The 27,092-nt window shown below is 37.0% G+C and overlaps 1 protein-coding gene across 7 annotated transcripts in view; it reads left to right on the plus strand.

The window, feature by feature from the left end:
- UHRF1BP1L (UHRF1 binding protein 1 like) overlaps positions 1-25,984 on the plus strand; it is a 101,594-nt gene extending 75,610 nt beyond the window's left edge. For 6 of the 7 annotated variants that reach the window (XM_032644351.1, XM_032644352.1, XM_032644353.1 and 3 more), the window contains 6 exons: positions 1,435-1,577; positions 2,252-2,402; positions 13,919-14,172; positions 14,489-14,597; positions 23,265-23,458; positions 25,154-25,984. In XM_032644351.1, the coding sequence (XP_032500242.1) occupies positions 1,435-1,577; positions 2,252-2,402; positions 13,919-14,172; positions 14,489-14,597; positions 23,265-23,458; positions 25,154-25,273 (971 nt within the window). In that variant the 3' untranslated portion in view covers positions 25,274-25,984. The remainder of the gene's footprint in view (positions 1-1,434; positions 1,578-2,251; positions 2,403-13,918; positions 14,173-14,488; positions 14,598-23,264; positions 23,459-25,153) is intronic. The other variant, XM_032644357.1, reaches the window with a different exon arrangement.
- Positions 25,985-27,092: the final 1,108 nt, after the last annotated feature.

The raw sequence follows: 27,092 nt of genomic DNA on the forward strand, positions 1-27,092 counted from the left end.
ACTTAACATTACTGACAGTTGCTCCATGTGATATGGCCCCAGCTTACCTTTTCTGCTGTTTTCCCACGTGCTTACTACACTTTAATTATACTATAGTATATTTGTCTTTCTGTCAATCTCTTCACTATGACAAACTTCTTTAGCCTTTGTACCTGTGCCTAGAGTGTTCTTTTTTCTTTCTGTTTACTTTAGCTTAAATATTATTTTATCTGTGAAATCTTAACCTCTGGCAATGTTAGGAATTCCTGTGAAATGGGAGTTTATTATCTCCTCATACCACGATTGTGTTTATGCATTTTCCCTGGCCCTAAAAATCATTTTATTCACCCATTCAATAAATAATTTATTGAGCACCTACTGTTTTTTCAGGCACTGGGTTAGAACCTAATTACATAGTAGTAAATATAATAATAAAAAATTATTACAAAGAAAGACAAATACTATATGATGTCACTCATATGTGAGATATATTTTTTAAAAAACCCAAATGAAAACAGAACAAAAACAAGCTTATAGATACAGAAAACAGATTGGTGGTTACCAGAGGGTAAGGGAGTAGGGGAATGGTCAGAATGGATGAAGGGGATCAATTGTATGGTTATGGATGGTAAACTAGACTTTTGGTGGTGATCACTTTGTAGTGTATACAGATAACAAATTATAATGTACATCTGAAAAGAAAGAAATTTTTAACCAGCTACTTGCAAGCTGCATTCAGCAGACTGTTCTTTCAGTGAATGGAAGTGATACTCATTCTATAATGCATGCACTGAAGTGTTATGAAGACATAACAAAGATGTTTCTAACAACAACAACAGCAACAAAGTAAAGCTTTGTAAAATACTATCGCTTAAGCAAAAGGATAGTATTTTTTTAAAGTATTGATGTGTTATGGACACAAAAATTTTTTTTAATTGCCTTTTACCACAGACAGTTTGAGAAATATTGAAATATAGCATGTTGAGAAATTAAGGCAGGTCGATAAGGATGGAGAACAATCACATTGACAGTAGTAGCATTAACTTCATGTAGATGAAGAACCGTAGGATACTGAAAAGGGAAATGAAGTGGTCAGACTGGGACCACTGAATGTTGGGTAGAATAGAGGAGGCAAAGCTGGCTGACCAGGAACCTGCTAGTAACGCCAGCACCACACGTGCAATGGGAAGAACACAGATTGTGGTCGGCTGTGGTAGATTTCTTTTCATACTGTCTATGTTTAGGGTTTAGTATCTCTAATGTTTTATTGTGGAAAGTTATTTCTTATTATTTGCTAACTAACCACAGTTTAGTTTTTCTTTGCTTATTGTCTTTTAAACATGGCTGTGCTTGAGAAAGTGTTGAAGAAATAATGTTTTGGTTAGATAAATGTAACATTGTTGGACCATGTGTAAACTGATTTTAATTTAGTAGTTTATTTCTGTATTATTTCAGGTATTAAAAAGAACTCAACTACAAATTACCAGAGCCCAGCAGATCGGGCAAATGCCAGTGAAAACCTACAGAATTATAGTGAAACCTCTCCAGATGCCATCAGTACAAATTCAGAGGGTGCTCAAGAAAATCATGACGACCTGGTAATCTTTTGAGACATTCTATGAAGAGAAATGCCACCAACTTTATCTCATATTCAATATGTACACATTTAAAGACATTAATATGTAAAATGAATTGACTTAGATTGTGGGTGATTTACTTTGCTCTTTCTACTCTTGAAAGTTTTCCTTTGGTCTTACTGAATCATTTTTTTCTGAATTTCACTTTTGTAAATTTTTTTTTTTTTGTATTGAGGGAAGGTTCTATGTTTCTTTTTTCAATTCTTTATATTTTGATCTTAGTTCAATTTAAATACACTTTGAGAAAGTTTGATAGTAGAGATGATGGTCAGTCCTTACGAAGGGCTGTCTACAAAACAAATGTTACTGGTTTATTTTAAGCCATCTTCACCCAGTGAAATATTCTTATGGATGACTTAGAAAATAAGTTCAGCATTTAGTGAAAATAACTTCACACAGAAATGTCATATAATTAATCTTTGTGACCTAAAAATAGTCTCTTGACTAAGTAGGAAGAAAGGAAGTGGAAGTTTATCACTGTAGTGCAATAACTGCTTTCTGTTGATCACAAATATATTTTTGGTTTATTAAGTCACAGTTGTATTTTTAGAGGTTATAGTAGTTTCCTGTGTTATTTCCTAAATTTTGTTTTAAATTATTTGGTATACTAATATTATTTATGCAATCCTTATTAGATGTCAGTTGTGGTGTTTAAAATTATTGGTGTTAATGGAGAAATTGACATCCGAGGGGAAGATATGGAAATCTGTCTTCAAGTAGACCAAGTGACACCAGATCAGTTAGGCAATATCAGTCTACGACATTACCTTTCTAATCGTCCAGTAGGTAAGACTTTAACGTGATTTAAACTTTTTTTTTTTAATTTAATTTTTTAAAATTAATTAATTAATTTTTGGCTGAGTTGAGTCTTTGTTGCTGTGCGGGGGCTTTCTCTAGATGTGGCGAGAGGGGGCTGCTCTTTGTTGCAGTGCGCGGGCTTCTCGTTGCGGTGGCTTCTCGTTGTGGAGCACGGGCTTTAGGCATGCGGGCTTCAGTCGTTGTGGCTTATAGGCTCAGTAGTGGAGCACGGACTTAGTTGCTCCGCGGCATGTGGGATCTTCCTGGACCAGGGCTTGAACCCGTGTCCCCTGCATTGGCAGGTGGATTCCTAAGCACTGTGCCACCAAGAAAGCCTAAACTTGTTTTGTTTTTACCCATATGATTTATCAGCAATTCTGTCTTTGATATAAATGCATTCACAGAAAATGACATTTATTTATAATAATGCAAGAGATTTGTTCTTTTAGATTACCATATTTCAATAAAGTACTTTAAGTTATTAGAAACATAACCTGTTGAAGAAGTACTTCCTCATTTCTCTTTGTTTCTGCTGTTAAGTTTCATCTTTTACTTTTTCAATTGTCTCATTCTTTGAGATGATAGGTCTGAGAAAACTAAAATCTTTTCTGTATTAAAAGAGTGATAGGGGCTTCCCTGGTGGCACCGTGGTTGGGAGTCGGCCTGCCGACGCAGGGGACACGGGTTCGTGCCCTGGTCCGGGAATATCCCACATACCATGGAGCAGCTGGGCCCGTGAGCCATGGCCGCTGAGCCTGCGCGTCCGGAGCCTGTGCTCTGCAACAGAAGAGGCCACAGCAGTGAGAGGCCTGCATACCGCAAAAAAAAAAGAGTGATAAAGTAATCCTAAAAGGTCAAAGTTAGTTCTACACTAGAATAAGTGTCAATTTTTGTATTCCATTATCTTGCTTATAAGCAAACATTTTCTGAGTCTGGCATGTTACTTGATATTTGGTAAAATCACATATCCTGTTCTTGTGGTTTTTCATTCTAAGATCAACACATTCACTTAGACATAGAGGGATATAAGCAACAAAATACACAGTGTATGATGAGGAATACCACATTAAACCATCCCTTTCTCAAACTTTATGTGGAATTATCACTCACGGTTTTCAGTTATTTAAAGAAATGAATTTATTAAAATAGTTATACTAAGAAATTTAAACGACAATATTCTTTTGAAAAGTCACTGAGCTGCAATATTTTTCTTTGCTATATACACAGAATGCTATATCTGATATATAACATGTTGAAATACATATAGTCCTGCATGATATCAAATAAGTATGCTATCACCTCACATCCTGGGAATTGCAAGTAATTTGTCTATAAACCAGCATCATAGAAAAAAATTGGCTCCTGGCTTTTTTCTGTGTGTAGGCCTTGCAGTTTACAATGTATCTCCTAAAAAAAAATTCAAAAATTTCATATTAGCAAGTGTAAATCCCAATAGCATACAAAATGGAGGAAGATAAGTATATAGTTGGAAAGGTTTTGTAGTCAATGAAAAATCAACAAAAAAAGATTGAACATAAAATTTCAAAAGCTAGACCCTATGCTATACCCAACACAAACACTTTTTTGCACAGTTTTTTACTCCCTTTTATAGCCCACTTATTACCATGGCCCACTTATTACTTTGTTTCATGTTGTTCCTGACTGCAGAAATCATTTTGAAATGCCTTATATGTATGGGTTATACAGTCAGTGCTGTCTAATACCTTATTTTTTCACAGCTGTCTTGGTTGTTTAAAAATAAACAAAATAACAAGAAAGAAAGGAAAGGAAAGGGAAAGGGAATAAAGGGAAAAGGAGAAAAAAATAGCTTGAACATTTAAAACATTAATAAGCCATATGAACAAAGATTGTATTTGATCTACAGTTTATATACACTGTCACTCTGACATGAACAGTTAAAATTGCAAAGTTGGGGCTTCCCTGGTGGCGCAGTGGTGGAGAGTCCGCCTGACGATGCAGGGGCCGCGGGTTCGTGCCCCGGTCCGGGAGGATCCCACATGCCGCGGAGCGGCTGGGCCCGTGAGCCATGGCCGCTGAGCCTGCGCGTCTGCTCCGCAACGGGAGAGGCCACAGCAGTAGAGGCCCGCGTACCACAAAACAAAGAAAAAAAATTGCAAAGTTGTTTTGCTTTTGTTTGTTTTTGTTTTTCTATAATGGGTGGACTTTGGATTCCTTTAATAGGAAGACCTTAATGTAAGTTTCATGGCATAAAAGGTAATAAGCAGGAGTGATTTTTGACTTAACGAGAATTTTGTTTTGTTTTACCCCTGTTCTAAATACTCTTTTTCGTTTGAAATTACTTATGGCTCTCAGCTCCCTGGAGTGAGTAGTGTGTATGTGTGTCTGTGTGTATGTTTGTGTGTAGATAGACTTATATAGATATACAGATAGATAAAAGGCAAAATAAAATCACATTTACCAAGTTGTTTGTTTTCAGTTGCTCTTACTGTTAAGTAGACAAGTTAGTTAACTCTTGTTTTTCTTGGTACAGGAAAAAACACTAACCATGATCAGTTTGTGACCATTTCTTTTACCTTCTATTTAAAAAAATTAAAATATCTAGTTCTTAATTGTTAAAAGAATTCTTTGGGAGTCTTTTTTTTTGGCAGCTAAGTCCCACGTGGACCACCAGGGAATTCCCTAGGAGTATTTTTAATCTTTTCTAGTATCTATACCATTTATTTATTTTGAATTGTTAATAAATAGTGCTAACATTAATTAAATATCAATTTTTATCTGAAATAAAAGTTTTAAAAACAACTCTCCACTTTATGTTGCATGTAGAGATCTATCCGTGCTGCATAAATATAAGTATATTTAATTTCTTGCACCTTTCTCCCCTTCATAAATATATATACATTTCACTTCTGTAAGACTAGAGTATTCACACGCATACTGAGGAAAATTAAACATCTTTCCATCATGAATGTGATAAATGGAGTCTTCTTATGAGGGCCCATGGGACAGATAACTTGGACCCTCAATAACTGAAGCAGCTTCACCTTTCCAGAACAGTTTGTTTTTAACTCACAGATTCTATGAATTGTGTGTGAAACTGATCGTATATTTCTTTTTGCTGCTAGGAAGTTATTTTTGGTCTACCTTTGGCACAGAAATTTAAATAATGTGTTTTAAGTTAATAATCTTACTACTTGTCTTTACTTTTCCATTCCCTACTTATTTTTTTTCTTTATTTTTTACATCTTTATTGGAGTATAATTGCTTTACAATGGTGTGTTAGTTTCTGCCTTACAACAAAGTGAATCAGTTATACATATGTTCCTATATCTCTTCCCTCTTCCTCTCCCTCCCTCCCACCCTCCCTATCCCACCCCTCTAGGTCCTCACAAAGCACCGAGCTGATCTCTCTGTGCTATGCGGCTGCTTCCCACTAGCTATCTATTTTACGTTTGGTAGTGTATATATGTCCATGCCACTCTCTCACTTTGTCACAGCTTACCCTTCCCCCTCCCCATGTCTTCAATTCTCCAGTACGTCTGTGCCTTTATTCCTGTCTTACCCCTAGGTTCTTCATGACATTTATTTTTTCTTAAATCCCATATATATGTGTTAGCATACGGTATTTGTCTTTCTCTTTCTGACTTACTTCACTCTGTATGACAGACTCTAGGTCCATCCACCTCATTACAAATAGCTCAATTTCGTTTCATTTTATGGCTGAGTAATATTCCATTGTATATATGAGTCACATTTTGTTTATCCATTCATCTGATGATGGACACATAGATTGTTTCCATCTCCTGGCTATTGTAAATAGAGCTGCAGTGAACATTTTGGTACATCACTCTTTTTGAATTATGGTTTTCTCAGGGTATATGCCCAGTAGTGGGATTGCTGGGTCATATGGTACTTCTATTTGTAGTTTTTTAAGGAACCTCCATACTGTTCTCCATAGTGGCTGTACCAATTCACATTGCCACCAGCAGTGCAAGAGTGTTCCCTTTTCTCCACACCCTCTCCAGCATTTATTGTTTCTAGAATTTTTTGATGATGGCCATTCTGACTGCTGTGAGATCATATCTCATTGTAGTTTTGATTTGGATTTCTCTAATGATTAATGATGTTGAGCATTCTTTCATGTGTTTGTTGCCAGTCTGTATATCTTTGGAGAAATGTCTATTTAGGTCTTCTGCCCATTTTTGGATTCGGTTGTTTGTTTTTTTGTTATTGAGCTGCATGAGCTGCTTCTTGTAAATTTTGGAGATTAATCCTTTGTCAATTGCTTCATTTGCAAATATCTTCTCCATTCTGAGGGTTGTCTTTTGGTCTTGTTTATGGTTTCCCCTGCTGTACAAAAGCTTTGCAGTTTCATTAGGTCCCATTTGTTTATTTTTCTTTTTATTTCCATTTCTCTAGGAGGTATGTCACAAAGGATCTTGCTGTGATTTATGTCATAGAGTGTTCTGCCTATGTTTTCCTCCAAAAGTTTGATAGTTTCTGGCCTTACATTTAGGTCTTTAATCCATTTTGAGCTTAGTTTTGTGTATGGTGTCAGGGAGTGATCTAATTTCATACATTTAAATGTACCTGTCCAGTTTTCCCAGCACCACTTATTGAAGAGGCTGTCCTTTCTCCACTGTACATTCCTGCCTCCTTTATCAAAGATAAGGTGACCATATGTGTGTGGGTTTATCTCTGGGCTTTCTATCTTGTTCTATGGATCTATATTTCTGTTTTTGTACCAGTACCATATTATCTTGATTACTGTAGCTTTGTACTATAGTCTGAAGTCAGGGAGCCAGATACCTCCAGCTCGGTTTTTCGTTCTCAAGATTTCTTTGGCTATTCGGGGTCTTTTGTGTTTCCATACAAATTGTGAAATTTTTTGTTCTAGTTCTTTGAAAAATGCCAGTGGTAGTTTCATAGGGATTGCATAGAATCTGTAGATTGCTTTGGGTAGTAGAGTCATTTTCACAGTGTTGATTCTTCCAATCCAAGAACATGGTATATCTCTCCATCTATTTGTATCATCCTTAATTTCTTTCATCAGTGTCTTATAATTTTCTGCATACAGGTCTTTTGTCTCCTTAGGTAGGTTTATTCTTAGATATTGTATTCTTTTTGTTGCAATGGTAAATGGGAATGTATTCTTGATTTCACTTTCAGATTATCCATCAGTAGTGTATAGGAATGCAAGAGATTTCTGTGCATTAATTTTGTATCCTGCTACTTTACCAAATTCATTGATTAGTTCTAGTAGTTTCTTGGTGGCATCTTTAGGATTCTCTACGTATGGTATCATGTCATCTGCAAACAGTGACAGCTTTACTTCTTCTTTTCCAATTTGGATTCATTTTCTTTCCTTTTCTTCTCTGATTGCTGTGGCTAAAACTTCCAAAACTATGTTGAATAAGAGTGGTGAGAGTGGGCAACCTTGTGGGCAACCTTGTCTTGTTCCTGATCTTAGTGGAAATGTTTTCAGTTTTTCACCATTGAGGACAATGTTGGCTGTGGGTTTGTCATATATGGCCTTTATTATGTTGAGGTAGGGTCCCTCTATGCCTACTTTCCGGAGGGTTTTTGTCGTAAACGGGTGTTGAATTTTGTCGAAAGCTTTCTCTGCATCTATTGAGATGACCATATGATTTTTCTCCTTCCATTTGTTAATATGGTGTATCACATTGATTGATTTGTGTATATTGAAGAATCCTTGCATTCCTGGAATAAACCCCACTTGATCATGATGTATGATCCTTTTAATGTGCTGTTGGATTCTGTTTGCTAATATTTTGTTGAGGATTTTTGCATCTACGTTCATCAGTGATATTTGCCTGTAGTTTTCATTCTTTGTGACATCTTTGTCTGGTTTTGGTATCAGGGTGATGGTGGCCTCATAGAATGAGTTTCGGAGTGTTCCTCCCTCTGCTATATTTTGGAAGAGTTTGAGAAGGATAGGTGTTAGCTCTTCTCTAAATGTTTGATAGAATTTGCCTGTGAAGCCATCTGGTCCTGGGCTTTTGTTTCTTGGAAGATTTTTAATCACAGTTTCAATTTCAGTGCTTGTGATTGGTCTGTTCATATTTTCTGTTTCTTCCTGATTCAGTCTTGGCAGGTTGTGCATTTCTAAGAATTCCTCCATTTCTTCCAGGTTGTCCATTTTATTGGCATAGAGTTGCTTGAAGTAATTTCTCATGATCTGTTGTATTTCTGCAGTGTCAGTTGTTACTTCTCCTTTTTCATTTCTAATTCTATTGATTTGAGTCTTCTCCCTTTTTTTCTTGATGAGTCTGGCTGGTGGTTTATCAATTTTGTTTATCTTCTCAAATAACGGGCTTTTAGTTTTATTGATCTTTGCTATCGTTTGCTTCATTTCTTTTTCATTTATTTCTGATCTGATATTTATGATTTCTTTCCTTCTGCTAACTTTGAGGGTTTTTTGTTCTTTCTCTTCTTGCTTTAGGTGCAAGTTTAAGTTGTTTATTCGAGATGTTTCCTGTTTCTTAAGGTACGATTGTATTGCTATAAACTTCCCTCTTAGAACTGCTCTGCTGCATCCCATAGTTTTGGGTCGTCGTGTCTCCATTGTCATTTGTTTCTAGGTATTTTTTGATTTCCTCTTTGATTTCTTCAGTGATCACTTCATTATTAAGTAGTGTATTGTTTAGCCTCCATGTGTTTGTAATTTTTACAGATCTTTTCCTGTGATTGATATCTAGTCTCATAGCGTTCTGGTCGGAAAAGATACCTGATACAATTTCAATTTTATTAGATATACCAAGGCTTGACTTGTGACCCAAGATATGATCTATCCTGGAGAACGTTCCATGAGCACTTGAGAAAAATGTGTATTCTGTGGTTTTTGGTTGGAAAGTCCTATAAATATCAATTAAGTCCATCTTGTTTAATGTATCATTTAAAGCTTGTGTTTCCTTATTTATTTTCATTCTGGATGATCTGTCCATTGGTGAAAGTGGGGTGTTAAAGTGCCCTACTATGAATGTGTTACTGTCGGTTTCCCCTTTTATGGCTGTTAGTATTTGCCTTATGTATTGAGGTGCTGCTATGTTGGGTGCATAAATATTTACAATTGTCATATCTTCTTCTTGGATCGATCCCTTGAGCTTTATGTAGTGTCCTTCTTTGTCTCTTGTAATAGTCTTTGTTTTAAAGTCTATTTTGTCTGGTACAAGAATTGCTACTCCAGCTTTGTTTTGGTTTCCATTTGCATGGAATATCTTTTTCCATCCCCTTACTTTGAGTCTGTATGTGTCTCTAGGTCTGAAGTGGGTCTCTTGGAGACAGCATATATATGGGTCTTGTTTTTGTATCCATTCAGCCAGTCTCTGTCTTTTGGTGGGAGCATTTAATCCATTTACACTTATGGTAATTATCGATATGTATGTTCCTATTCCCATTTTCTTAATTGTTTTGGGTTTGTTATTATAGGTCTTTTCCTTCTCTTGTGTTTCTTGCCTAGATAAGATCCTTTAGCATTTGTTGTAAAGCTGGTTTGGTGGTGCTGAACTCTCTCAGCTTTTGCTTGTCTGTAAAGGTTTTAATTTCTCCATCAAATCTGAATGAGATCCCTGCTGGGTAGAGTAATCTTAGTTGTAGGTTTTTCTCCTTCATTACTTTAAATATGTCCTGCTAGTCCCTTCTGGCTTGCAGAGTTTCTGCTGAAAGATCAGTTGTTAACCTTATGGGGATTCCCTTGTGTGTTATTTGTTGTTTTTCCCTTGCTGCTTTTAATATGTTTTCTTTGTATTTAATTTTTGGCAGTTTGATTAATAGGTGTCTTGGCGTGTTTCTCCTTGGATTTATCCTGTATGGGAGTCTCTATGCTTCCTGGACTTGATTAACTATTTCCTTTCCCATATTAAGGAAGTTTTCAACTATAATCTCTTCAAATATTTTCTCAGTCCCTTTCTTTTTCTATTCTTCTTCTGGAACCCCTATAATTTGAATGTTGGTGTGTTTAATGTTGTCCCAGAGGTCTCTGAGACTGTCCTCAGTTCTTTTCATTCTTTTTTCTTTATTCTGCTCTGCAGTAGTTATTTCCACTATTTTATCTTCCTGGTCACTTATCCGTTCTTCTGTCTCAGTTATTCTGCTATTGATCCCTTCTAGAGTGTTTTTAATTTCATTTATTGTGTTGTTCAGCGTTGCTTGTTTCATCTTTAGTTCTTCTAGGTCCTTGTTAAATGTTTCTTGCATTTTCTCTATTGTATTTCCAAGTTTTTGCATCATCTTTACTATCATTATTCTGAATTCTTTTTCAGGTAGACTGCCTATTTCCTTTTCATTTGTTAGGTCTGGTGGGTTTTTATCTTGCTCCTTCATCTGCTGTGTGTTTTTCTGTCTTCTCATTTTGCTTATCTTACTGTGTTTGGGGTCTCCTTTTTGCAGGCTGCAGGTTCGTAGTTCCCATCGTTTTTCGTGTCTGTCCCCAGTGGCTAAAGTTGGTTCAGTGGGTTGTGTAGGCTTCCTGGTGGAGGGGACTAGTGCCTGTGTTCTGGTGGATGAGGCTGGATCTTGTCTTTCTGGTGGGCAGGTCCACGTCTGGTGGTGTGTTTTGGGGTGTCTGTGGACCTATTATGATTTTAGGCAGCCTCTCTGCTAATGTGTGGCGTTGTGTTCCTGTCTTGCTAGTTGTTTGGCATAGGGTGTCCATCACTGTAGCTTGCTGGTCATTGAGTGAAGTTGTGTGTTGGTGTTGAGATGGAGATCTCTGGGAGATTTTCGCCATTTGATATTACATGGAGCTGGGAGGTCTCTTGTGGACCAGTGTCCTGAAGTTGGCTCTCCCACCTCAGAGGCACAGCACTGACTGATAGCTGCAGCACCAAGAGCCTTTCATCCACACGGCTCAGAATAAAAGGGAGAAAATGTAGAAAGAAAGGAAGGAAGGAAGGAAGAGGAAAGAAAGAAAGAAAGAGAATAAAAGAAAAGAAAAGAAAGTAAGATAAAATAAAATAAAGTTATTAAAATAAAAACAATAATTATGTAGAAAAAAATTTTTTTAAGTAAAAAAAAAAACGGACGGATAGAACCCTAGGACAAATGGTGAAAGCAAAGCTATACAGACAAAATCTCAGACAGAAGCATACACATACACACTCACAAAAAGAGGAAAAGGGGAAAAAATCATAAATCTTGCTCTCAAAGTCCACCTCCTCAATTTGGGATGACTCGTTGTCTCTTCAGCTATTCCACAGACGCAGGGTACGTCAAGTTGATTGTGGAGCTTTAATCCGCTGCTCCTGAAGCTGCTGGGAGAGATTTCCCTTTGTCTTTGTTCGCACAGCTCCCGGGGTTCAGCTTTGGATTTGGCCCCGCCTCTGTGTGTACGTCACCTGAGGGTGTCTGTTCTTCGCTCAGACAGGACGGGGTTAAAGGCGCTGCTGATTCGGGGGCTCTGGCTCACTCAGGCCAGGGGCAGGGAGGGGTATGGAGTGCGGATGAACCTGCGGCTGCAGAGTTCGGCGTGACGTTGCACCAGCCTGAGGCGCACCGTGCGTTCTCCCAGGGAAGTTGTCCCTGGATCCCGGGACCCTGGCGGTGGCGGGTTGCCCAGGCTCCCCGGAACGGGCGGTGTGGAGAGTGGCCTGTGCTCGCACACAGGCTTCTTGGTGGCGGCCGCAGCAGCCTTAGTGTCTCAATCCCGTCTCTGGGGTCCGCGCTGTAAGCTGCGGCTTGCGCCTGTCTCTGTTGCTCCTTTAAGCAGCGCTCTTAATCCCCTCTCCTCGCGCACCAGGAAACAAAGAGGCAAGAAAAAGTCTCTTGCCTCTTCGGCAGGTCCAGACTTTTCCCCGGACTCCCTCCCGGGTAGCCGTGGCGCACTAACCCCCTGCAGGCTGTGTTCACGCTGCCAGTGCCATTCCTCTCCCTGCGCTCCGACCAAAGCCCGAGCCTGAGCTCCCAGCCCCGCCCGTCCTGGCAGGTGAGCAAACAAGCCTCTCGGGCTGGTGAGTGCTGGTCGGCACCGATCCTCTGTGCAGGAATCTCTCCACTTTTCCCTGCGCACCCCTGTTGCTGTGCTCTCCTCCGCGGCACCGAAGCTTCCCCCTCTGCCACCCACAGTGTCCGCCCGCGAAGGGGCTTCCTAGTGTGTGGAAACCTTTCCTCCTTCACATCTCCCTCCCACTGGTGCAGGTCGTGTCCCTGTTCTTTTGTCTCTGTTTATTCTTTTTTCTTTTGCCCTAACCAGGTACGTAGGGAGTTTCTTGTCTTTTGGGAGGTCTGAGGTCTTCTACTGGCGTTCAGTAGGTGTTCTGTAGGAGTTGTTCCACGTGTAGATGTTTTTCTGATGTATCTGTGGGGAGGAAGGTGATCTCTGCGTCTTACTCTTCTGCCATCTTCCCGCTCTCTCCCCTACTTATTTTTTTAATTTGATTATACCATGTGCATGTTTTCTCCTATTCTTTTTAGAGCTAGGTAATGTAAAATAAAATAGTTACCATGAGCGCCAATTCACTTAAGTCGTTCCACTAGGAACTTTTATTTTTAAAGATATTTTATGGGTGTTTATTGAAATTAAAGAAATTTGTTTTGAACTTGAGTATTTATAGCTCTGTAAGCCACCTCAAATTCTTTTTTGGAGCAAGACCAAGGCATAAATAAATGTAAATATAAATATAAACATAAATATAAACATATTTCCTTTGCTATAATTTTAGTTTCAAAATTGTCTTCTAGTAGTAACATGTTAATGGGGTCTTCTCTATTTACCTTTCCAGTTATTTAAGGGCCCAATTTTAATGAAGAATGTACAAAACTTTAGGCTTTTATCACTACTTGAGAAATGACTTGAGTCACTTTAAATGCCATGACTGTTTCTTCATCACAGTTGTCCATTATATAATAAATGTATAGATATGTACACACTCAGACACACTCAAAATATCTGAGTTATGCATCATCAGATTTATCTCACAGCTTGTTTTTCCATGTTACCAAAAAATAAAAATATATATAAAAGTATAGAGAAGACAGGGCTTTCCTGGTGGCACAATGGTTAAGAATCTGCCTGCCAATGCAGGGGACACGGGTTTGAGCCCTGCTCCAGGAAGATCCCACATGCCGTGGAGCACCTAAGCCTGTGTGCCGCAAGTACTGAAGCCCGCATGCCTAGAGCCCGTGCTCCGCAACAAGAGAAGCCATCGCAGTGAGAAGCCTGCGCAGCATAACGACGAGTAGCCCCTGCTCCCTGCTCGCCGCAGCTAGAGAAAGCCCATGCACACCAACGAAGACCCAACGCAGGCATAAATAAATAAATAAATATTTTAGAAAAGTATAGACAAGACAGCGTTATTGCAGAAGATTGTCTATAAAAATGAAAATTGGGAAAATTAAGGTGGGGTACATGTGGTATATGTACTGTATATATCTTAAATTAAGAGTAAATATTAAAAGTTTATTATCGCTTTAACATTGTACAAAGTGACAATAATGACTGGTAATTGAGAGTGACATTTCTGAGTAGTACTACAAAGTTATAATTTTTATTTGTTCTTTTTTCATAGGTTCAGATCATAAAGCTGTAATTCATTCTAAATCCTCTCCTGAGATTACTCTGAGATTTGAAAGTGGGCCTGGTGCTGTAATACACTCTTTGCTTGCAGAAAAGAATGGCTTTCTGCAGTGCCATATAGAAAACTTTAGCACTGAGTTTCTTATATCTTCTCTTATGAATATTCAACATTTTTTGGAAGATGAAACTGTTGCAACAGTGATGCCAATGAAGATACAAGTTTCTAACACAAAAATAAATTTAAAAGTATGTTAACAAATATTTTTATATTTTCATGTTATAAATGTTCACTTTGCCTACCTGGACTTTGATTCATGTCTAGAAATATGAACTGGTTGGTCTTTGTGGTGATGGTGTAGAGATTTTTCATAGAACTTAGAAAATATCAAAATAAAATGAGCAGTTTTCTCACTGTATGAACTAAAGCGTGTTAAAGATATATTTCAAACTCATTAAGAATATTATTGGCTGAAGTAATTTTAAGAAAATGATTAATTGAAGATGATTAATTTTATCTTTTACTTTAATAACAACATGCCAATACTATTTATCTTTCCTGTAGGATGACAGTCCTCGTAGTAATACAGTATCCTTTGAACCAGCTCCTGTAACTGTTCATATTGATCATCTTGTGGTAGAGAGAAATGATGATGGCTCTTTTCGTATCAGAGGTATATATGAAAACAGTTTAAGTGAACATTTAACTGAAATATGTCATTATTAGTATGCTGATTGTTTTTTTTTCACTCATACTTTTTGTATACTATTTTATATGTGTATGCATATGTAGTAGTAGGTGATTTAGGGACACTGTGAGTACATTGTGATAAAATATCATCCATGTATGAACCTCTAGCTCAGGAATAACTCATCTATAATTGATTTAGTATCTATTCTACAAAGGTGTTTTGAATGAAGTCCTTCCAGGGTTATCTCAATCTTCTCCTTTTCAATGAACCCTTCTCTATAACTTGATGTGACTTCTTAAAATTCTTGAGTACTTATTCTCCGTACCTTAGTTACTTATAGTATATTGCTATGTATTTAGTTCTGTTTCAGTGCTTGTATCTCCATTCTAGCAAGATTTCTAAGGTCTCTAATGTAAGGGCTGTGTCTTCTAAGGTAGTGTGGAGTAGTGGAAAGAGCTTGAGTTGGTAGACCTAGGTATTCTAGTCCTCACTTTGTTAGTAGCTACTTGAGGGTGAAATGTGAGGGACTGATAAGAGACAAACCAGAAAAATCTGTAGCCAGAAACCATGAAAGAGAAGACTGTTGCTGAGGTAGAAGCAGTTTGTGGGGCACTCTTGACTGAAGAGTCCTTCTCTCTGGAGCTGGGGAACAGCTACAGCAAACATAGAAGTCAGGCCAACAAAGATCAAAATGTCATCTTCATTACTGATAAAAGCTCAGGTGAAGATAGCTCAGGTGTGAGAAGTTAGGTTTGCTGTATGGCTCTTGCTCCCAGATGCTTTAGATCCCCAAACTGCAGGTCTGTCTTACACAAAACCAGAACAGAGTATTCCAGTGCTTCAGAGTGCTGAAGAAAAGTTGAGACTTTTAAAGAAATATAATTAATATCCTCAGACACATGATAGGATTTTGAACTCAAAACAAGAACAAGCTTTTATGGAAAATAACCAGTTAGAAGTCCTTGAAAATTAAAAACCTGATCTTTGAATTTAAAAATAGTAGGTCACCTAAAATCTATCAGCTCTACCTTCAAGAGATATCCAGAGTCAGACCTGAATCATACAGTATGTAGCTGTCTCAGATTGGCTTCTTTTTTTTTTTTGCGGTACACGGGCCTCTCACTGTTGTGGCCTCTCCTGTTGCGGAGCACAGGCTCCGGATGCGCAGGCTCAGTGGCCAATGGCTCACGGGCCAAGCCGCTCCGCGGCATGTGGGGGGTCTTCCCAGACTGGGGCATGAACCCGTGTCCCCTGCATCGGCAGGCGGACTCTCAACCACTGCGCCACCAGGGAAGCCCTCAGTATTGGCTTCCTTTCACTTAGTTATATGATTTAAGGTTTCTCCATGACTTTTCAAGGCTTAATAGCTCATTTCCTTTTAGAGCCATAATAATATTCCATTGTCTGAATGTTCCACAGTTTATTTCACCTACTGAAGGGCATCTTGGTTGCTTCCATATTTTGGCAGTTATGAATAAAACTGCTGTACACATTCCATGCAGGTGTTTGTGTAGACATAAGTTTCAGCTCCTTTGGGTAGATACCAAGGAGTGTGATTGCTGGATCTTATGGTTAAGAGTACGTTTAGTTTTGTAAGGAAATGGCTGTACTATTTTACATTCTTACCAGCTGTGGATGAGATTTCTTGTTGCTTTATGTTCTCACTAACATTTGGTGTTGTCAATGTTCTGGATTTTGGCTGTTCTAAATAGGTGTATAGTGGTATGCTGTTGTTTTAATTTGCATTTCCCTGATGACATATGATGTACGCGTCTTTTCGTATGCTGATTTGCCATCATATATATCTTCTTTGAGGGTGCCTCTTAAAGTCATTGGCCTCAGAGAGAGATTTCTTATTGATTAAAGATACCCCAAAACATACCTCAGTCATAAACCTTTATCCATCTAACAACATAACTGAAAAATATAAAGCAAACTTATTTGAAGTAAAGAGAAATGGAATCATATCATATTGAGATGCTATAATCATAAAGAAACTTTTACGTGCCTCTCAGAGTACAAGTATAGATACATAAATTATAAATATGTGTGTGTGTGTATGTGTATGTATATATATATATTTGAATTCAACAAATGGGTAATTTCAAATACCCATAAAACTTCTCTATTAATTCAGTCTCAAAGAAATATCAACAGATTCCAAAACATAAAGTTCATGCAGACCATTTCTCTGATATCAGTGCAATAAAGTTTGTCATTGACATAAAAATGTAGCAGAAAAATAAAATATTTTTTTAAATTAATTAATTAATTTTATTTTTGGCTGCATTGGGTCTTTGTTGCAGTGTGGGGGCTACTCTTCGTTGCAGTGCGTGAGCTTCTTGTTGCAGAGCACGGGCTCTAAGCACACGGGCTTCAGTAGCTGTGACACACAGGCTCAGTAGTTGTGGCGCATGGGCTTAGTTGCTCCGCAGCATGTGGGATCTTCCCAGACCAGGGACTCTAACCTGTGTCCCCTGCATTGGCAGGTGGATTCTTAACCACTGCACCACCAGGGAAGTCCCAAATAAAATATCTATACTTGACAAAATTTAAAACAATCCTTGCTCTAACTGTTGGGGATTTATTGCCAACTGAGTGAGATTAATTACTATTTGCTAAAGAAAACAAAAACAAATATTTCTTTTAAATGAGAGTTTTATAATATCTAAAGAAAAATATCCACTTGCATACACATAATGGAGAAATAAAGAATTAAATAAACATCAAATTTAATGAGTAAAAACTAACTTAAAGTCAAGGTGCTTTGAAAAAATTTCTCTATATTTTCCCTATATTTCTTATCTATATTTTACAATTAGTGAAATATCAATACATATTTTACCAATTGTGAACTGTATTTTAATGTAGTAGCTAAGGCAAAAGTGAATCACTGATACAGCAAGGGCATATATTTGCAAGAGGATCATTTCATATGGAAACTCCATTTGGATTTGTCTTTAAAGTTGTATGGGTTAAAAAAAAAATCACATATGAGGGACTCTGGCGGTCCATTGGTTAAGACTCTGCACTTCCTTTGCAGGGGGCGCAGGTTCGATCTCTCGGGGAACTAAGATCCCACATGCCCTGTGGTGTGGCCAAAAAAAAAAATCACATATTTATCTTTTCAGAATATGTCACATATTATACACTTCATTTCTTACATTTTGAAAACTCTTGCTCCTTATCAAATGTTTTACATTTTAGGAATATAATTTTTTTATTCATGTTTTTACAGTGACACTTGGATCTTTTCAGCAAAGCCATTTAGGTAGTGATGAAATGTTAGAGAAAAGCATATGCTAGATTTTCTTTAAGTGGGCATCAAAACTCAGGGTATTATTTAAATTTAGCAGCAGTACTCATGTATATAAAATATTCTTTTTAAGCATTACTTTTTAAAAAAAAATTATTTATTTTTGGCTGTGTTGGGTCTTTCGTTGCTGTGCCACAGTCTTTCTCTAGTTGTGGCCATGGGGGGCTACTCTTTGTTGCTGTGCGCAGGCATCTCATTGCAGTAGCTTCTTTTGTTGCAGACCACGGGCTCTAGGTGTACAGCCTTCAGTAGCTGTGGCACGCAGGCTCAGTAGTTGTGGCACGCAGGCTCAGTAGTTGTGGCTCGCAGGCTCTAGAGCACAGGCTCAGTAGTTGTGGCGCACGGGCCTAGTTGCTCTGCGGCATGTGAGATTTTCCCGGACCAGGGCTTGAACCCGTGTCCCCTGCATTGGCAGGCGGATTCTTAACCACTGCGCCACAGGGAAGTCCCTGTAAATTGTTGATCGTACCTTTCAAAAGCTCATTGAGACGATGGAAAATTTTGTTGTGTTATTCAGGATATTACATTGTACAAAATTTAAGACAATTTATTTTATGTTTTCCATTGTCTCTGGAAAAGAACACAACATGTTTTAAGCATAAGCAAGTATGCTTTGTTTTATACAGAGTGTCTCATGTTTTATATCAGTGTATTCCTAAGAGCAATATCATGAAGCAGAATTACATTATGTATTTTTCTTATCATGTGGAAATGAATTGCATGAGGGTCTTTGGTGTATGATGTACGTAATACGTAGTCTAATGTACTGCACATAAAGCTTGTATGATAATGGTATCATAAAATACGAACTCAAATTAATATATTAGCCATGATAACAAGTATTTAACAGTTTTATTTGCTTCTTAGAATTTTGAAAGCACTTTGGGTAATAATTTGATGGCCCTACTTTCTCAGTAGCTCTTTAAGAAAATTTTCAGGTATGGCCATTCCCTGGTGGTCTATTGATTAGGATTCGGTGCTTTCACTGCGTGGCCCCAGGTTCAATCCCTGGTTGGGGAACTGAGATCCTGCAAGCCACGTGGCACAGCCAAAAAAGAAAAATAAGGAAGGAAAATTTGAGGTATGCTGAGTTTTTCTCCCTTAAAACAAATTTATTTAGCAAACAGGAGCATTCAGAATAATCTGACTAGTAGGTGTTTCAAAAATTAGTTTTAAGTGTTTGTTGCTGTGATAATAGCAGCTTACCTAATATTTTTCTTTACTCCTTCCTGTTCTTTTAGTGTACTAGGAGGTATACTTGCAGCTGCTCTGGATGTGATTAAATAAAGTTCATCATAAAGGAATAGATGGTTTTTTGTTTTTATTTATTTATTTATTTATTGCCACTTATCATAGTACTCCACACTTCTTGGGAAAGACTAATTTTTCAGTACAGAGAAAGTTAAAATAATTTTTCAGAAAATTACAAAGGTATACTACAATTTCTTGTTGCTCCAGTGAAATATGACTAATTGAGTAACTTAATAACACTATTATAAGAGAAAAAGACAAAATGTTTGTTGTGTATGTGTTTGTGTGTGTGTGTGTGTATATATATATATATGTGTATATATATAGTATGTGTGTATATCCTATGCCATTTGCTGTTAATTAATTTTAATAGTAGTGTCCTGTCTCTCAACATGTCTTGCACCCAACACACCTAGGACCTGGCATACTCCCATCTGAGAGAGTGGCCATTGTGGCATTGACTCCCAGCAAAAGTGTTGTGAGGGAGTACCTCCCAATAGATTATATTGGAATGTTGGGGGTAGGATGGGGCATTGTATATTTAACGGTCTGTGATGAACAACTCTTTGCCATATACAGCCTTAGAATCATTGCCATAATACTTCCTCACTGGGAATGAGGGAAGAATTTTTAAATTACTAAACCTAAGGAGTAGTGTAAAACCTAAACTCGGAAGAGTGCCTGTATGACACTCAGAGAAGACAAATGAATAGACATCTTCTGTCTGAATAAACAGAGAACTGTTAAAACCTCGATTTAAAGTCAAATATTTATTGAACACCTGCTGTGGTACTAACAGCAATTAATATTTGAATAATGCTTTCCAGTTTGTAAAGTTCTTTTACATTAAATATTGACTCACTTAATTCTTACCATAACCCTTTGAGATAATTAAGACAAGTATTCTTATCATCTCCTTTTTGCAAATGAAGAAATTAAAGTTTAGATAAGTTGAATGGCTTGTCCAAGGTACAAGATCTAGAAAGTAACTAGCAGAGCCTATGCGAGGGGAAAAGTGTACATTGTCGTAAGGTGCACATTTCATCCATGAGGGGCATGGATTTGTTCATCAAAATTTGTCTTAAAAACTAGAAAGAAGGGCTTCCCTGGTGGCGCAGTGGTTGAGAGTCCGCCTGCCGATGCAGGGGACACGGGTTCGTGCCCCGGTCCGGGAGGATCCCACATGCCGTGAAGCGGCTAGACCCGTGAGCCATGGCCGCTGAGCCTGTGCGTCCGGAGCCTGTGCTCCGCAACGGGAGAGGCCACAACAGTGAAAGTCCCGCGTACCGTAAAAAAAAAAACAAAAAACTAGAAAGAAGCTCTTTTAAAGTAAATAAAAGGAAATATGTCTTTCTATAGTAATAGACTCCAATTACCCTTGTCAGTTACAGGTTCTCTCCTTTCCTATCCCTTTCCAGTCCCTCCCATCTTTACACTTGCTTCTTTCTGCCTCTTCCTCCTCATTCCTCCCCTTCTTATCTCTTCACTTTCCCTTCCTACCTGCTCCTCCCTACTTATCTCTCCCTCTTTTTTTTCTAATTGAAGTATTGTTGATTCACAATATTATATTAGTTTCAGGTGTACAGTATAGTGATTCAGTATTTTTATAGATTATACTCCATTAAAACTTATTATAAGATAATGCCTGTACTTCTCTGTGCTATACAATATATCCTTGTTGTTTATCTATTTTAATCTATTTTATACCTAGTAGTTTGTATCTCTTAGTCTCATATTCCTCATTTGCCCCTCCCTGCTTTCTTCTCCCTTTTGGTAACCACTAGTTTGTTTTCTGTATCTTTGAGTCTGTTTCTGTTCAGAGCAGCACTCTTTACAGTAGCCAAGATATGGAAGCAACCCAAATGGATAAAGAAGATATAAGATATATATATATAAAAAGACACACACACTGTGGAATATTACTCAACCATAAAAAAAGAATGAATTCTGCCATTTACAGCAACACGAGTGTACCTAGAGAATATTAAGCTTAGTGAAATAAGTCAGACAGAGAAAAAGAAATACTAATGATTTCACTTATATGTGGAATCTAAAATTTAGGTACTACAAATGAGTGTATATGCAAAACAGACTCACCGTTAACTCTCCGTCTTTATCTCCAGTTACAGCTACATCCCTCTTCCTCTTTTCCCATCCTCACTCCTCTGTCTCCTCCACTCTCTAGCTCTCTCTCCTCCCTCCTCCTCTATTTCATTCCTTCTTTTTCTCTTCCCATATTTCTTCCTCTCCTCTTCTTTCCCTCTCCTTCCCTTTTCTCTCCTCATTCCACCTGCCAGTGATCGAAATAAAATGGGTTTCAGAATTGTTTGGTCAGTGGTTTTTTCATTATTCTTAAGATCTCATGAGTAGTGAGATATAGGCTAAATAAAATGGGTCTTGGGCCCTCTGTTTTCCTCACTACAGCCTATGTAAGTCAGCTTTTTTTTAGTTCATATTAGCATTCTATGTCAGATTTCATTTAAAAGAAGAGTTTTGCTCCTCTAAAAGTTTGAAAAACAAAAGTATGTTATAAATTTGTAATCAAGTAGAATTTTAGGGGTGTTATTAATTTTTTGAGGTTGAAAGAGTGGAGAATTTGGCTTTTCCATGGCATAGTACTTTAGGATTTCTCTTACAGTCACTGCCAAGCTGAATTGTATGCTAGTCTGAACCAATACAACAGTTTTTGTAGTTTTTTTCTTAGTTAATACTACTAAAAACATAATCAGTACAGGACAATATTGTAAAAAGTAGTTTCTGATTTGAGACCACTGTAATATAATGAACCCAAGAACAAACCAAAACTCAACTTGATGTCATTTATCCATGTTAATGGAACTATTCCATTTTTATATATACAGAATGGGGTAAAATTGATAGAACCATTATGGAGGGTAATTTGGCAATATGAACAAAAGCTTTAAAAAATATTTTTGTTCTTTGACTTAGCTAACCCCTTCTGGAATTTTTTTTTTTTTTTTTTTTGGCGGTACGCGGGACTCTCACTGTTGTGGCCTCTCCTGTTGTGGAGCACAGGCTCCGGACGCACAGGCTCAGCGGCCATGGCTCAAGGGCCCAACTGCTCCGCGGCATGTGGGATCCTCCCGGACCGGGGCACGAACCCGTGTCCCCTGAATCGGCAGGCGGACTCTCAACCACTGCGCCACCAGGGAAGCCCTGGAAATCTTTTTAAGGGGAAAAATTATTTTGAGCAGTATTACTCTTTTGTCTGCTCAGTATAATTTGATATGGTGAACTGCCTTTCTATCATGACTGTTGCATGTGATTTTGGTGGACTTAGCAATCATATGACCCTATCACAAAAATGGAGATGGGACCCAGCAGGGCCAATCAAAAGATTTCAGCCCTTGGGACACTGAGTGATACATGAATGGACTGTGACCCAAGCATTCTGAGTCTTTTTTTGTGAATTGAAAGGACACTGAGAGAGAAGGGGTCACAGGCTGTAAAACTTACTTGTTTGGGGTCACCAGAGTCTACCTTTGCCATCATATGACTGAACTAACCCAGAAGAGAAGAAAAGTGGACCTGAGAAGTAGAGAGAGTCAGGTTCCTAAATTGACACTCCTGAGGACATCATATGAATTTCAGTATCTGGCTATACCTGAAGCACCATCACTTGTTTTTGATTACTGATTTAATCTCTTTACCTGTTGTATTTGTGTCTATTTTGGTAGCTTGTGTCTTTGTAGGAATTTTTCTATTTCATCTAAGCTATCTAATTTATTGGTATACAGTTCTTCACAGTATTCCTTTACAAGTATTTTTATTTCTGTTAGGTTGATAGTAACATCCCCTCTTCCATTTCTGATTCTAATAATTTGTTTCCTTTTTTATTTTTTGGTCCATCTAACTAAGGTTTTATCAATTTTATTCATCTTTTCAACAGATGAGCTTTTGGTTTTGATTTTGTTCATCTTTTCAATGAATGAGCTTTTTTGTTTTATTGACTCTTTGTTTTCCTGTTTCGTAATGTCTTCCTACTAATAGAGATACTCATTTTTAAATTAGTTTTTCACAAGAGAACTTAATGTTATCTGAGTATTTATTTGTTGTATTAGATTCTCAGATGCTTAACACTAGAAATCATTTGAAAGAAGATGTCAAAAGTGATTCAGTGCTGCTTACCAGTGGAAAGTGTGATCTGAAAAAACAACACAGTGTCACTCAAGCCACTCAGACGAGCCCAGAGGTTCCTTGGCCTTCTCAGTCAGTCAACTTTCCTGAGTGCTCCTTTGACTTTACTAGGGAACAGGTAATGGAAAAACTAGTTCATTCTCATTCAGTTTCAGCAATTAAAATAAATATTAAATAGTTAAGACATTATTTACTTATTTAACATTTGTTGAGTGCTTGTTATATGCCAGGCACTGTGTTAGATGCTGTTGATACAGTGTTGAGCAAGGTATGGACATCCCCAGCCTTCACAGAGTTTGTAGTCTGATGGAAGATAAAGGAGTAAGTGTGGGACAGTGCCAGTTTCTGGAATCCACGAAGGCTTCTTGGAAGATATATTCATTTTGATGTCTTATTTTTAAGTTGCAAAAGTATTGTTATGTTTCGGAACTTTGGAAAAATTTTTTAAAACAACTCTAACATATTGTAACCTCCTACAGTGCTGTCAGTATTTTAAAATTTTTCCTCCCAGGCTCTTTCCATAATTTTTCTAAACAATTACTATTCTAGTGTATATAACTGTATTTTTTTTTACTTAACATTGTTTAACAGATGTCTTCCATATTACTACGTATGCTTCGCATATGTATTTTATTTGTTTTTTTAATTCAAGTATAGTCGATGCTTCATATTTATTGTTAGTGGCAGATTAATATGGGTGTGGATGTGTTGTCATTTCTAAAGGTTCCTCTTAACATTTAATATTTGAGTTGCTTCTTATTTTTTGCTGTTATCAAATTCTATCCAGCAGAATTTTAATTCTCTATGATAGAACCACAGAATGAGTTCATTCATCTGTTTAACAGGATTTGTTGGATGTCAACTCTAAGCTAAGGATATAGAATTGTAACAGTATACCACGCCCTGTCTATTAAGAAACTCAAAGTTTAGTGGGAAAGACAGAAGCATGTAAACGGTAGTCAGAACATACTGTTTCATGTGTTATATGTACTAGAGTTTGGGAAGTACAGTGAAATACCCAACTTGGTCTGTAAGGCAGGCATTCTTAAGCTGGTACTAAAAGGTCTGAGAACTCTTTGAAATTGAACGAATTTATTTTAATATATCTGTGTAAATGTGTTTTCCTGTGGAGAAAGTTTTATCACATCTTCCTGACTAGGGGTTAGGGAATGGTTCTAAGAGGATAAAATGCTTGAACCGAGTCTTAATGAGGGCAGACCTATTGACATCTAGATGAAAATGTCTAATGAGATATTCAGAATGTGGGTCTGGGGCTCCAGAGAGAGGCTTGTGCTGGATCAGGCTATCTGTAGTTATTGGAGCCACAGGAGTAGATGAGATCATCTAAGAGAGTGGCTCCAGTGATAAGAGAAGGCGACCAATTATGGAATTTAATAGAATACGAAAAATTTAAGGGTTATTAAACAGCTGAGGAAGAGATGAAAAGTCCATAGGTAGAGAGGGATAAACAAGAAAGAACTGTAGCATAAAAGGCAAAAGAGGAGAGAGGCGTAGCAAGGAGTGGTGAGGCAGCAGCATCTTAAGAGAAATTGAAATTAAACAAAATCACTATTAGATTTGGAAATTAGAAGTTAATTAGTGTTTTGAATTGCTGGGTCAGAACTTACGGACATTTTTAAGTGCTTGGTATGTGTTTCCAAATAAATTCGCAAAACAGTTTCCGGCTTAAGTGCATCCTCACCAGCATTGGGTAATTTTACTGACTCATGTGTCACACCTTTGATACTGTATAAATAGTTTGTGTTTTCTGAAAATGGTTAAGTTTTCTTATTTTCCAAATTTATCATTTCAGCTCATGGAAGAGAATGAATCTCTTAAACAGGAATTGGCTAAAGCTAAAACAGCTCTTGCAGAGGCTCACTTGGAAAAAGATGCTCTTCTCCATCATATAAAGAAGATGACAGTTGAATAGCAGGAGTGGCAGTCAGAAACTCAAATTATAGCTCTGGAGTATGGTGGTTATATTTATAATGTGATGTTTCCAGTTAGTGGAAGACTTTCCTTTTCATGAAAAGACAATAAAATGAAATAGAATGTGATGAAGTGGTGACTATTCCAAAGCCAGTTTAGAAAATACTAGGTACGGGCATTACAATCTTTTGGTTGTTTTGTGTTTTGGGGTTTAAACCCTCTTTTAAACTGGTGTGATATAAGGAAGTCAACGCATACTGTAAAATAATTACCTGCCTAATGAATAGAAGATGTCATTTCCTAATTTTGATATTACATTATAGGCATTTTTTAAAAAGAAAAATTAAAATCTATGTGTTCCCACTATTTATCACTATTTGTTAATAATTTACTATTATTTACAAAGATTCAGATGCTTTTAGGGCTAATGTAAAATAAAAGGAGGCTTACATTTTAAATGTTATTAAAATTATGTACTTAAATCTATATGTAATTACTGTAAAAAAAAGTCCAATCAAATTAATGAATATCTAGTGGCTCGGTTTGAAAATTCTAGAAAATCATCACCCTACTGCACTTATGAAGTAACTTGAAAATGTGAAAAAGAATCATTTTAAGTGATGGGTAAACTGTGTAAGTTGAAGCTATAATTTTCAACAAAGAAGATGGCATAAATGTTAAAATAAAAAGCATAAACTGTAAAAAAGCAAGACATTAGAGTATATGGCCAACTGATTTAAAAAGCATTATTTGTACATTCCTTTAAACATTTATTGTTAGAAGTAAAAGAGTAATTTAACTATCCTACTAAATTTAGCATTTGTAACTGTAAGAATTTTAACTAATGCTATTTATATTAGTTCTTTACCTTCATCTTTCCTTTATTTAAGGAAGGGAATGTTTTCAGAGAATTTTCTTTTCACATACATAAAACAATTTCATACCATTCCTGTAGTATCACAACAGGTGGATGTTTGCACATGTCAAATTTATAATGCTAGTTTTGATTAAAGTTCTATGTGACTTATATATTATCTTCTATAATAAGAAAAACTGGTAAATTTTGAATTCTGTTTTCTAGGGATTGTTAAGTTTGAAAGCAACATGAGAGAGAATCTCAATCATGCATTATGAAATAAAAGTTTATGAGTATTTAAGAAACAGAGGCTTTTAACAATTTAAAATATATTTCTGATAGAATTAAACTAAGTGGGGTCTATTTTAAAATTCACATTCTTAAACATAAATATATCTAAGATAGAACATGAAATAGCTGGACTGCTCTTTCTTTAAGATACTTGAAAATTTTCAACCACGTTCAGACACTTTATGGTGCTTTGCTTGTTTGGTATGACTTATATAGCCATCCCTCTATCTAAGTACTTGGAAGGAAATACATTTCATTTTACATTAAGTGTTCGAGTGATTTTAGATTTTATTGAAAATGGTACTGGCTTTTTTTTTTTTTTCTATAATGTCCATTTTAACTAACATTATTTAAAATACAGGCCCTGTTTTGGGAGCTAAGGATACAGCAAAGAGCAAGTTAAATTGTTATTATTTTACCTCAGAGTGTTTTTAAAATCCTGATAAACCATTTTAATCTAAGACTATTATATAGTTTTAGATTAAAAGCAAAGGTCTAATTAAATATTTTAAATGTATAGCTTATATCCTTAGTAGAGTACTTTTGATCTGTAGGTATATAGTCAACAAAAGCAGTCTCTATTATAGAAAAGCTGGATTGATGGGACATTAACTTCTTCAGAGCTTGCAGTGTTTCTCAGACTTGAGCTATTTGCTCTATATGAATTTTAAAT

Source organism: Phocoena sinus, chromosome 10, assembly GCF_008692025.1.
Source record: "Phocoena sinus isolate mPhoSin1 chromosome 10, mPhoSin1.pri, whole genome shotgun sequence".
NCBI lineage: Eukaryota > Metazoa > Chordata > Mammalia > Artiodactyla > Phocoenidae > Phocoena > Phocoena sinus.